Genomic DNA, 12,801 nt, shown 5'->3' with positions numbered 1-12,801 from the left:
CCCGCTGTACTCCCTGGTCAGGTGGGTCCTGCTGGTAGTTCCCAGACTTTGATATTTAGGTTAGAAAATGCCATCAAGTCCTATTGCTCCTTAGTGTGTGTGTGTGTGCGTGCGCGCGCACACACACACAAACACACACAATTTATGTATAAATTTCCTGCAGGTGCTACCTGCCAGCATAAATATACACTTAGGGCAGATTTCATTGTACTTCAAATTATCTTGTTGGTAATTTTTAATAGATTTTGCCAACTCCTTGCTAACTTTTATTATGAGGTAAAACAAAACTGATGAAAGTGGCTGACATACTGGGCACATGAGCAGAACAGCTTGGCTACTTCCTTAACATGGCCCCGGGTTCACACTCTAGTCTGGAACTACAGTTTCTCTGCCACAGTGTCTGCACCTGTCCACTTGCAGGCATTAATTTTGGTGAATAGGAACAGAGTTAATATAACCAGTATGTCCTCTTCTCCATGGCAGTGCCTGGGGCATACCTGCAGTGACCACTGCCTGCCCCTCTCCGCCAGGCCCAACCACGGGCTTTCTTCTCAGAGCTGAGCTGATGTGGCCGGCTGGCAGACTAGGAGGGGCCTGGGGGTCAGCCTGGAGGGGGGATATTTGTAAAGCTTAATATCTCTCTTTTTTTTTTTTTTTAGGTAAAATCACATTTTATCCCCGCACCTTCATAGATTATATTGCTCGTCTTAGAGACCACTAGGCAGCGAATGGAGTCAAGCCCTTGTGCTCCCCAAAAGTCCTACTCTGACCACAGGACTAGTTTCTTCCATTCTTTCCTTCTCCAGGATAAAGTTCCTCATTCCTGTCTTTCAGGGAGCAGTATGGTTTAGGTGGACAGAGATTCCTTTGGTGCAGTTTTTTTCTAGGGAGGTGATGTTATTTTTTCCTTCCCAGGTCTTGAGGGGGCGTTCAAGGCAGGCAGAGAGGGGTTGGGATAGCTCCAGATGGCTGGGGGAGAGCACACCAGCTGGTCACACAGCCCCTTGTGCCAGTGCCCATTCAGGTACAGTGTGGAGGCAGGAGAGGGACAAAAAGACAGCAGTCTCCTCCCCCAGCCTATGCCAACACAGCCTTAAAGCCAGTGGATCGAATCAAGCCATTTGTGGCCTGTATTATCTATTGCTGTGTACGAACCATCCCAAAATATAGTGGCTTAAAACAACAGCATTTATTGTCTCCCAGTTTCTGTGGGTCAGAAATCTGGGTGCAGGTAGGCTGGGTCCTCTGGCTCAGGGTCTCTCCTAAGGCAGCTGCATCTCCAGGCTTCACTGGGGTGGATCTGATGCCAGGTGAGCTTGGGGGGTGTGGGGCCCAGGGCCTCAGTTCCTAGGAGCTGTTACAGCAGCAATAGAAAAGGGGCACATGGGCCACTGCAGTGGCTTATGCCTGTTATCCAGCACTTTGGGAGGTTGAGGCAGGCAGGTTACCTGAGGTCAGGAGTTTGAGACCAGCCTGGCCAACATGGTGAAACCCTGTCTCTACTAAAAATACAAAAATCAGCCGGGCGTGGTGGTGCGTGCCTGTAGCCCCAGCTAATCGGGAGGCTGAGGCAGGAGAATCGCTTGGACCTGGGAGGCGGAGGTCGCAGTGAGCCCAGATCGCACTACTGAACTCCAGCCTGGGCGACAGAGTGAGACTCCGTCTCAACAAAACCTATAGGGAGGGGGAAATCAAGTGAACCTTTCAGAGTAGGGAATTAAGTCAACATAAAATTTTGTGAACAACCTTTTTTCCTCATCTCTTTGTTTTCTACTTCTAACTCCAGAGTAGCTTCTTGATTTGGGCTTAGATGCTGTATGTGAGGTCACCTAGAGTCTGTCCTCACAGTTAGTTAAAATTTGAATGGGAATCTTATTTGCATTTAGAAGCTGAGTGCTTGGTGGTAGGGCTTGGCATCCCTTCCCTCACTTTCTGAAATACATCCGTTCAAATAGGGTGTTCATCTGATAACCAGAAGAGGGCCACGATTCGGTCTGCAAAACGCAGAAAGGGATATTTGCCCTTAGAGTTCTTAGCGAATATCTGGAAAACAAATGAGTATGCAAATAATTCGACAAAAATAGCCACACTATTCCATGTCGACTGGAAAATCAACTTTCATCCAGAAAACAGCGGATGCTCTCCTCTAATTTATACACCGTTCATGCCGGGAGCGGTGGCTGACGCCTGTAACCCCAGCACTTTGGGAGGCCGAGGCGGGCAGACCACCTAAGCTCAGGAGTTCGAGACCAGCCTGGCAAACATAGTGAAAACGCATCTCTACTAAAAATACAAAAATTATCCTGGCGCAGTGGCGCGCGCCTGTAATCCCAGCTACTCGGGAAGCTGAGGCAAGAGAATCGCTTGAGCTTGGGAGGCAGAGGTTGCAGTGAGCCGAGATGGTGTCATTGCATTCCAGCCTGGGCGACAGAGGAAGGCCTTGTCTCAAAAAAAAAATTATACACCACTCAGTTTTAGGAGGGGCAGGAGAACAGGGGGAGAGCCCTACAGGATCAGAGGGGCAACCAACAAGCTGTTTCAGGAGGCAAGGGGCAGCTCAGCAACCAGAAGCTATGCGTCGGCTTTGCTCTCAGGAGAGACGCTTCCTGCAGCAGCTAAAGAGCCCAGTCGGGAGCAACTGCCGCCTCCCCCACTCCTGGAGATGGGCGACTCCGTGACGTCACGGAAGGCGGGGCGCCGGGGAAGTGAAGTAGGCGAGGGGGAGGCGGCTGGGGACTGCGGGGCGGACGCAGGCGAGCATGTCCGCCCTGACTCGGTTGCCGTCTTTCGCTCGCGTTGGAGGCCGCCTTTTCAGAAGCGGCCGCGCACGGACTGCTGGAGATGGTGGAGTCCGTCAGTGAGTGTCCGGCAGGGGATGGGGGCCTCGCCGGCCTGTAGCGGACAGGGCGGGTCCCTGGGACGCTCTCACCTTGACTGGGGCGCCTGGAGAGGCCGCGTCCCGAGGCATGCTGGGACATGTAGTCCTCCCGTCCCCTGACGCCGCGGCTCGGGGAGAGGGACCCCGCTGGGCGGAGGGAGACAGGGAGAGACTTCGTTGGGCAGATGGGACACCGTGTGCGGGGCTGTCCTGGTCGTAGGGGCTGCCTGCCCTCGGGAGACGCACGCGTGAATGCGGAGCCGGCTGAGCGAATGGGCGCCGGCGCGGGCGGTCCAGGCGGAGGAAGCAGCCTGCGCGGCGTTTGTGGACGCTGCTGGAGCGAGGCGCAGGGTGGCGGCGGTGAGGCCTAGGAAGGGCGCGGTCCAGGGTCCTGGTACCTGGCTGCGGAATTTAGGGTAGAGTCGGTTCGGCAGCCTTTTATCAGAGACGTCACGTGGCGGCTTTTTAATGCTGAAAAATCACTCCGACTGCAGGGAGTGGAGGCGACCGCCCAGAGAGAGCGCCGTCGGGTGAGAGGAAAGAAAGCCGGAAGCCCACGCTGGGGCAGCTGCGGCGTTTAGGAGAGTGACGGGCAGAGCCGCCCGCGAGGTGTCCGGAGACGCTGACCGGAGGGCTGAGGGCCGGGGGTCGAGGCCGGGAGCAGCTGCCGAAGCCCAGTTAGTGGTGTGCGGAGATTCCATAAGAGCAGGGCTGGAAAAGAGTAATGGATGATTCCAGATCCCTTAGATCATCAGCTACGCTTTACCAAGAGGCAGTGTGGGGTCGTGATTCCAAGCGGGATTCTGGCCCCACAGTGGCTGGGTTCAAATCCCACCTCTGCCACACTCCAGCAGCGGAACCTTGGAAGAGTTTCTTATTCTCTTAATGCCTCAGTTTTCTCACCCATTTAGCGTCCATTTGCAAGGAACTAAATGAGTTACTGTTGTCTGAAGCGTGTTTTGTTTTGTGTGTGTGTGTGTTTCATTTTTTTATTTATTTTTTTTATTTTATTTATTTATTTATTTTTTTTTTTTGAGACGGAGTCTGGCTCTGTCGCCCAGGCTGGAGTGCTGTGGCCGGATCTCAGCTCACTGCAAGCTCCGCCTCCCGGGTTTACGCCATTCTCCTGCCTCAGCCTCCGGAGTAGCTGGGACTACAGGCGCCCGCCACCTCGCCCGGCTAGTTTTTTTTTTATTTTTTTTTTATTTTTTAATTTTTTTTTTATTTTTTAGTAGAGACGGGGTTTCACCGTGTTAGCCAGGATGGTCTCGATCTCCCGACCTCGTGATCCGCCCGTCTTGGCCTCCCAAAGTGCTGGGATTACAAGCTTGAGCCACCGCGCCCGGCCCGTGTGTGTGTGTTTCAAGAGATGGAGTCTAACTCTGTTGCGCAGGCTGGAGTGCAGTGGCGCGATCCCAGCTCACTGCAGCCTGTAACTCCTGGGCTCAGGTGATCCTCCAGCCTCGGCCTCCCAAAGTGTTGGGAATACAGGCGTGAGCCACTGCGCCTGGCCTCACTAAAGTGTTTAAAGCAATTGCTGGTGCCTGCTAAGGACCATACAAGTATTCTTTAACTGTTGTTGTTATTAAGGAACTGAGGCCCAGGAAATGAAAGGAGTGACTTGCATGAAGTCCCACATGGATTAAGAATCTGGAGCTGAGGCAGGTGTCGGGTGGGCAGAAGGCAAAGTCCTCTGAGACTTGGGCAAAGAGAGTGATGGAGAGCCACGAGCGACGGCCCTTGGTCCTGCGTGAGGAGATGGGGGGATGCTGCTCCTCCCTGAGGTATTGGCTTGTTCGTAGCACACGCTGATTTCAGAGGGTGTGATAATTAAGTGCGTACGTGTTTATGGAGCGTCTTCTCTATGCCCGCTCCTGTGTAGGTGCTGAGGATATAGCAGAATACATGAGAGAGAATGAAGCGCACCTTCTGGACAGGAGAGACACAAGTAGAAAAGAAGGACGTTTTTTAGGTGCTGTCAAGGATTACGAAGAGAGGAATACAGCTGGGGATTAATGTGGAGAGTGCGTGGTGTGGGAGGAGAAGGGATATTGTATTTGGGGATGGCGTGGGGATGCCTGGGAGTGTGATTTGAAGCGGGACCTGAGGGATGAGAAGTCAACCATGCAGAGACCTCAAGGGAAGAGCCCGGTGGACATAAGAGGGCAGAGGAGGCATCAGGTGGAGAGGCCGGAGCCCGCAGGGTTGGCAGGAGGCCAGGCTGGAGTGGAGCGCAGGCGAAGAGTGGGAGAGACCAGGTCACAGGGACAAGTGTGGGGTCAGATTAGAGAGGGCTTTGGAGGACTCGGGATTTTATTCTAAGAATCACAGGGAGCCATTGGAGTTTTAAAGCAGGAAAGTAATGTGGTCTGATTTATATTTTAAAAATGTAACTTTGGCCAAGCGCGGTGGCTCACACCTGTAATCCCAGCACTTTGGGGAGGCTGAGGCAGGCAGATCACCTGAGGTCAGGAGTTCCAGACCAGCCTGGCCAACACGGTGAAACCCCATCTCTACTAAAAACACAAAAATCAGCTGGGCATGATGGTGCGCGCCTGTAATTCCAGCTACTGGGGAGGCTGAGGCAGGAGAATTGCTTGAGCCCAGGAGGCGGAGGTTGCAGTGAGCCGAGATCGCGCCACTGCACTCCAGTTTGGGTGACAGAGTGAGACCCCATCTCAAAAAAATAAAAATAAAAATGTAACTAACAGTTACGGTGCATTTTTGTTTTTAAACTTGACACTCAAACATTCGAAGTTGGAACAGCCATTATTTCCTTGGATGTTGTTTCTTCTCTGTTCTCTTTCCTTCTTACAGGACTTGCACATAGTGTCTTACTCCCTTATGGTTTTTGATCTTGAACTTGTTTTCCCTGGAACTTCTTTGAGATCTTGCTTCTCTTAGTTTCTTGAGGGCGCTGCCCCAATTCAAGCTCACATTAAATTCTTGGCTTGGGGTTTTTGGTCTACACAGGCCCAACGCAGGTAGTGTGAATTTGGGTGCAAATCTACCTGAGGACTGGCTTCTGAGAACAAATTCGTGTTCCCTTGTCCATGGAAGGTTTATTTCTTCTTCACCCTTTTACCATATGGGGCCTGAGCTTTATTCAGCGATCTCGTCATTAGCCCTCCCACCTTGGGTGGGCTCCAGGCTGCGTCTCTTGTCCCCACACCTCATGTAGCTATGCTGGGGGAGGTTCAAGGGCTCCCGGTGAAGGCAGCGTCAGTGATTGCTTAGCTTCCAGGCCTTGTTTTTACTTGGATTTTGCCCTTGGTGGATTCCTTCCTTTTGTGCCTGGTCAGTGATGTTTGTAAAAATCTTAAAAATCTCATCTAGAAGCGTAGTTGTTTAATTTGGAGGGTTGTTCAGGGTATCTAGTTTGCCACAGTGCAGTTCACAACCTGGTTTGGAACATAACATCGTGAAGTTGGTGTTGAGTCTTTACATTCCTTAATCATGGCAACTGTTGTCATTGTTCCTGTGGTATAATTGCAGTCTTTCAAATCTTTGTTCCAGAAGGTTTCCATCTTGTAGTCCCTACTTCAGGTTATAATTAAAACAACATGTCACTCTAGCAATAACGAAGCGTGGGGAGCTGCTAAGATGGGTTTGAACTATAATGCTGGCATCGGCATTACTCAAGTCTTTTTTTTTGAGACTGAGTTTTGCCCTTGTTGCCCAGGCTGGAGTGCAATGGCATGATCTCGGCTCACTGCAATCTCCGCCTCCCAGGTTCAGGTGATTCTCCTGCTTCAGCCTCCCGAGTAGCTGGGATTACAGGCGTGTACCACCACGCCCGGCTAATTTTGTATTTTTAGTAGAGATGGGGTTTCTCCATGTTGGTCAGGCTGGTCTTGAACGCCTAACCTCAGGTGATCCACCTGCCTTGGCATCCCAAAGTGCTGGGATTTCAGGCATGAGCCACCAGGCCCGGCCTTCAAATCTTGTTTTAATCAGTTTTACTGCTAGGCACTTATACCTAGATTGTATCAAAAAGCTATCAAAGAATAAGGATCTTGTTGGCCTGAGGTCAGGAGTTCGAGATTAGCCTGGCCAACATAAGGAATCCCTGTCTCTATTAAAAATACAAAAATTAGCTGGGCATAGTGGCACATGCCTGTAATCCCAGCTACTTGGGAGGCTGACGCAGGATAGATAATTGGTTGAACTGGGAGGCAGAGCGCGACTCTGTCTCAAAAAAAAAAAAAAGGCTCATGTTACACTACATTGAATGATCCTGCATGGTTTATTTACATAATGTAATATCTATATACACAGATCCTGAATAAATAATATTGGTATATGAGGACATATGGAAACAGTATGCTATGTCATTCAAGTTGTAAAGTGGCGATATTTGGTAGGACCTTTTTAAACATGATACTTAAAAAGTACATATATATACACATCTGCAAAAAATAAACATCACCTTATTCATAACTAGTTATCAATACTCTAAATAGAGGCTTCCAAACAAAAGTGTTAAATTTTGGATGACTATTTAGAAAAAAAGTGGAATTTATCATTTCAATGTGGTGTAATGTTGGTTTTATGCTGGTTGGAATTCTAGTTAAAAGTTATGTCTTTGATTAATAAAAGGAGAAAATTGTTAATGGTGTGTGTTCGTGGGCAAGAGCTTGGGCGTTGCTATCACATAGCACCTCATTGGTAAATCATTAATAATTACAGGCCGTATTGTAAGGTTATGAAAATTAAGTGAGTTAAAACTTATAAAATGCTTAGTGTGGTATCTGGCACATGGTAAACACTCGATAACTGCCAGTTATCTTTTAGAGTGGGAGAGGATAAAAACAGTCTACTAGCCTGGCAACATAGGGAAACCCTGTCTCTACAGAAAATATAAAAGTTAGCCAGGTCTGGGGGTGTACACTTGTATGTAGTCCCAGCTACTTGGGAGGGAGGCTGAGGCAGGAGGACTGCTTGAGCCCAGGAGGTGCTCAGTCAGCAGAAGGATCGCTTGAGCTAAGGTCACGCCACTGCACTCTAGCCTGGGCGACAGAGCCTATCTTTAAAAAAACAAAACAGCCGGGAGCGTGGCTCACGCTTGTAATCCCAGCACTTCGGGAGGCCAAGGTGGGTGGATCACCTGAGGTCAGGAGTTCGAGACCAGTCTGGCCAACATGGTAAAACCCCGTCTCTACTAAAAAAATACTAAAATTAGCTGGGCATGGTGGCGTACACCTGTAGTCCCAGCTACGTGGGAGGCTGAGGCAGGAGGATTGCTTGAACCGGGGAGGTGGAGGTTGCAGTGAGCCAAGATTGTTCCACTGTACTCCAGCCTGGGCGACAGAGTGAGACTCTCTCAAACAAACAAAACAAACAGTCCTAGCTAACGTGTATCAAGAACCACTGCCATGTTACTATTCACGAATATGTGCATTAGGAAGACAAGACATTTTAATGCACTTTTTGTACAGGTATTAATTTCTGTGCTGCACAAAAGAGAATATGGTTGATAAACTGATTCCTACCTAGATGAAATTGGTAAACATATTTTATATAGGAATTCTTTAAAAATTTTTTTATCCACTTTTGTGTATTAGCGTGTGTATGGCTGCTGAATAGGTTTTAGGAATAGCCCCAGTAGGTGCAAATAATTTAAATTAGATGCAACGTATAGTATTTATACTCCAACTGAATACATTGACTATAACTCTTATGGACTCTGTGCTGCAACTTGTCAAAAGTCTAAATGAAGTAAAAAGAAACACGTCTTCAGACTTACTGTTTAAAGTTCTTTGTTCAGAGCCATTAGCATATTTAATAGGATTTGCGAGTCCTCTTTCCCATATGGTTGCCTTTTAATAAAGATTGTAATAGGCAGAGGACATAATTTGCCTCTCAGATAGATAGCTAAACAAAATTAATTTATTTTTCTGAGTAAGTTAGTGACCTACTGACAAGTTCACAGTCTCTTAACTAAAACCTTTGGAGCTGGCACCCCAGAATCAACACATTCAAATTCTAGTGCAAAATAATGAATCTTCACTAATTGAAAACCAAAATGAGCCTCTTGTCAGTTTTGGTCAGTTTTTGCTGCTACACATGAAGCAAGCTTAGTAAAAAATGAGTATTTCAAGGGATTGTGAAGTGTGTGTATTTCAGTGGCGAGGAGAAACATTAGCTTTGGTTCCAGGATGTCACTCGGAGGAGTTCTGGATGACGTAATGCTTTGAGAACGGGCACGCTGTCAGCCTTGTTGTTCTGTCTTGCAGTGCCGGTGGGGGTGTGCACATCGAGCCCCGGTATAGACAGTTCCCCCAGCTGACCAGATCCCAGGTGTTCCAGGGCGAGTTATACAGTGGACTCATGTGGTTCTGGATCCTCTGGCGCTTTTGGCATGACTCAGAAGACGTGCTGGTAAGTGCAGGAGAAGCGCTCTTGTCGTTTTTTGGGTAGGGGGAGGGAGGATGTATTAATAGCTTAACTGGTGTATTTTTCTGTTGTAGACCATTTTTCTGTCTGGACATAGCCCTTTGCCACCACGTTGTCCATATGTATATGTGAGAATCCTGTTATTTAATGAAACGTTATCTTCTCACCTTTTTTTACACGAGGATGTATATTTAGGTGGTCGGTTTCTTAAGGTTTCTGTTAGGTGGCCATCCTAGGGAGACTAGAAGCTAACTTTTTTTGAGACAGTTTAACTCTGTCACCAGGCTGGAGTGCAGTGGCGCGATCTCGGCTCGCTGCAACCTCTGCCTCCGGGGTTCAAGTGACTCTGGTACCTCAGTCCCTTGAGTAGCTGGGACTATAGGTGTGTACCACCACACCGGCTAATTTTTTTTTGTTATTAGTAGAGACAGGGTTTCACCATGTTGGCCAGGCTGCTCTCAAACTCCTGACCTCAAGTGATCCACCTGCCTCGGCCTCCCAAAGTGTTGGGATCACAGGGGTGAGCCACCGTGCCCGGCCAGAAATGAATTCTTTTAGCTTCTGAACTAGCGGTTCATTGGTAGGTTAGGTTTCACACTTACATTCCGTTAAGTGACGAGTGTCTTCTAGTCTGTCCAGAGGCGCAGGGCAGCCAGGTTTGGGTGGGATGGATATGAGTGAATTTGTCTTGAGAAGGGAATTTAGTTTTAGTGATTTTCTAACATATTGTTAGCCTCAACTGAGGTTTTACCACATTTGCAGATTGTTCTTTAGGAAATTACACCTTTAAGACATTGAAATCTGTGCTTGTTGATCCAGAATACTTTGAATTTTAGTAAATTTGGGTTTGTTTCCAGGATAGGAAAAAAATCTTAAGCAGTATGTAAGTTTTAGAAGCATCAGGTGGCTTCATATCCCATTTCTCTTAGAACTTCTCTGTGCCGTTGTCCTTCAGTAAGGAGCTGCCTGGGTGTCTGTGAACTGGCAGCACATTTAATATTTGAGGTGCCCCTGCCTCACTGTCGGTCAGTTGTCCAGAGTGGGTATAGTGTATATAGCTGTTAGGTCTGAGATGATGATGATGCAGCCAGATAAGCCCTTAGATCAGGATTGAAGATGAGGAAGCCCACCTGAGGCTTCTCCTGAGGCTTCTCCATTTCACAGCAGTAATGTTAGGAGAGGTGGAAACATATTTTGCCAGGACTGCCAGGATGTCAGGAACCTTTGAAACCTGTTGAGTCCACTTTCCCCATCCTCCCTCCATCACAAACACGTACCATTGGCTTAGGCTGGTACCTCCAAATGGGGAGGCTTTTAAAATTCAGGCCAGAGCCCATATAATGAACAAACTAAAGAACAGGTGGGCCATCGAATAATTGAAGTAGAATTTGTTCCTGTGGTCAGCGGCTGAGCCATATTGGTTTTTTTTTCTTTCCAAGATTTATTTAACAATTTAATTAGTTGCATGGAATGTAAATTCTTGACTTTTCTTTCTTTTAAATGGTTTGTCACCAGGGTCACTTTCCGTATCCTGATCCTTTCCAGTGGACAGATGAAGAACTAGGTATCCCTCCTGATGATGAAGACTGAAGATGTAGACTCAGACTCACTCTGTACAAGTGGGTGTGCTCCAAATTTCTTTATGTCATATTTACCTTTTTTCATAAACATTAGTTTTTACTTTATGCCTATGATGGACTTGAAAAAACTGCATATTCTAACAGCATGAAGCTGAATTAACCAAGTCCTGTATCTGCTTTTTTTTTTTTTGGAGACAGAGTTGCTCTGTCGCCCAGGCTGTAGTGCAGTGGCATGATCTTGGCTCACTGCAACCTCTGCCTTCCATGTTCAAGTGATTAGCTGGGATTACAGGCACATGTCACCACACCCAGCTAATTTTTGTATTTTTAGTAGAGACGGGGTTTTGCCACGTTGGCCAGGCTGGTCTCGAACTCCTGACCTCAAGTGATCTGCCCGCCTCAGACTCCCAAAGTGCTGGGATTACAGGTGTGAGCCACTGTGCCTGGCCATGTATCTGATTTCTGTCTTAAGTTTTCACATTTGCTTTGGTCTCTTCTTTTCATTGTATGTTTTATTTTATTTACGTTTTTTATTTCGTAGAGACCAGGGTGTCACTATGTTGCCCAGGCTGGTCTCCAACTCCTGGACTCAGATGATTCTCTTGCCTCAGCCTCCCGAAGTGCTGGGATTACAGGCGTGTGCCACCACACCTGGCCCATTGTATAATAAAAAAAATTTTTTGCCGGGCGCGGTGGCTCACGCCTGTAATCCCAGCACTTTGGGAGGCCGAGGCGGGCGGATCACAAGGTCAGGAGATCGAGACCACAGTGAAACCCCGTCTCTACTAAAAATACAAAAAATTAGCCGGGCGCGGTGGTGGGCGCCTGTAGTCCCAGCTACTCAGGAGGCTGAGGCAGGAGAATGGCGTGAACCCGGGAGGCGGAGCTTGCAGTGAGCCGAGATCGCGCCACTGCACTCCAGCCTGGGCGACAGCGCGAGACTCCGTCTCAAAAAAAAAAAAAAAAAAAAAAAAAAATTTTTTTTCCTAAGTTAGGTTATAATTTTAGGGTTTCATTTATCTATCCACTGATCAAAGATATATTAAGACCAATTCTGTGCCAAGCACAGGCCTACAGTGGTGAACAAGACAGATGGAGCCTACAGTATGTAGCTGCAAAACTACAGTGTCCTGCTCTCAACATTTAAATAGATCCAGCATATGGGAATATTACTATATAGAACTATATGAAAATTAACTCTTTAAACAGTAAAGGGTTATGGCTTTTTCTTTTTCCAGGTCAGGAAGTCAAGAGTTTTTCTTTAAAAAGGGAGGTACTAAGAAGCTTCCCTTTCCCCATAAGCCCCTAGGGGTTAAGATGTTCTTATTTAACATGCTTTTATTTTACTTATATTTATTTTTAAAATTTATTTTATTTTTATTTTATTTATTTTATTTAATTTTTTTATTTTATTTTGAGATGGGGTCTCATTCTGTCATCCAGGCTAGAGTGCAGCGGTGTGATCATGGCTCACTGTAACCTCAACCTCCTGAGCTCAAGTGATTCTCCCGCCTCAGCCTTCTCAGTAGCTGGGACTACCACTCTTGGCTAATTTGTGCATATTTTGTAGAGATGAGGTTTTGCCATGTTGTCCAGGCTGATCTCAAACTCCTGGACTCAAGTGATCCACCTGCCTCAGCCTCCCAGTGAGTTGGGATTACAGGCGTGAGCCACTGTGCCTGGCCAACAAGTTTGTTTTAATGACTGAACTGTAAACCCTTGAGCGAGGAAGGGTGATTTTGCTTCTCTCCTCGACAAGGCTGTCACATGATCAGTGCTCAATAAAGACTTGAATAATTGAATAAATGAATTATGGATTTGAATTAGTGAATATAAAAGTACTTAAAACTTTCTACTTTTGTTTTCCTGCAGGAGCCAGGTGAGAATTTCGAGGATTATCGACTTCATATTTAAAGTTAAAAATTAAAGTGGCTTGGTCAAGAATGA

General features: G+C 47.3%; 1 protein-coding gene across 3 annotated transcripts; it reads left to right on the top strand.

The window, feature by feature from the left end:
* The first annotated feature begins 2,693 nt into the window (after positions 1-2,693).
* NDUFB2 (NADH:ubiquinone oxidoreductase subunit B2) lies at positions 2,694-12,801 on the top strand. 3 transcript variants are annotated; one of them, XM_003896684.3, is made up of 4 exons: positions 2,694-2,857; positions 9,115-9,259; positions 10,790-10,893; positions 12,727-12,801. In XM_003896684.3, exons 1-3 carry the CDS (start codon positions 2,760-2,762, stop codon positions 10,862-10,864), a joined length of 318 nt encoding a protein of 105 aa, XP_003896733.1. In that variant the 5' UTR covers positions 2,694-2,759; the 3' UTR covers positions 10,865-10,893; positions 12,727-12,801. The 3 variants fall into 3 exon arrangements, with proteins under 3 accessions (XP_003896733.1, XP_021792037.1, XP_009202244.1); XM_021936345.2 differs by lacking the exon at positions 2,694-2,857 and adding an exon at positions 3,005-3,294; XM_009203980.4 differs by lacking the exon at positions 2,694-2,857 and adding an exon at positions 4,339-4,662.

The sequence above is a fragment of the Papio anubis genome, chromosome 4, assembly GCF_008728515.1.
Source record: "Papio anubis isolate 15944 chromosome 4, Panubis1.0, whole genome shotgun sequence".
Lineage (NCBI taxonomy): Eukaryota > Metazoa > Chordata > Mammalia > Primates > Cercopithecidae > Papio > Papio anubis.
Note: the sequence above shows the minus strand (reverse complement) of the source record. Positions and strands in the feature narration are given on the sequence as shown.

Bases quoted from the DNA above. Each gene is read 5' to 3' on its own strand.
- NDUFB2 (XM_021936345.2), top strand. From the start codon at position 3,131: ATGCGGAGCCGGCTGAGCGAATGGGCGCCGGCGCGGGCGGTCCAGGCG. The intron at 3,295-9,114 runs GTAGAGTCGGTT...TCTGTCTTGCAG, and splicing joins ACCTGGCTGCGGAATTTAGG to TGCCGGTGGGGGTGTGCACA. The intron at 9,260-10,789 runs GTAAGTGCAGGA...GTTTGTCACCAG, and splicing joins ATGACTCAGAAGACGTGCTG to GGTCACTTTCCGTATCCTGA.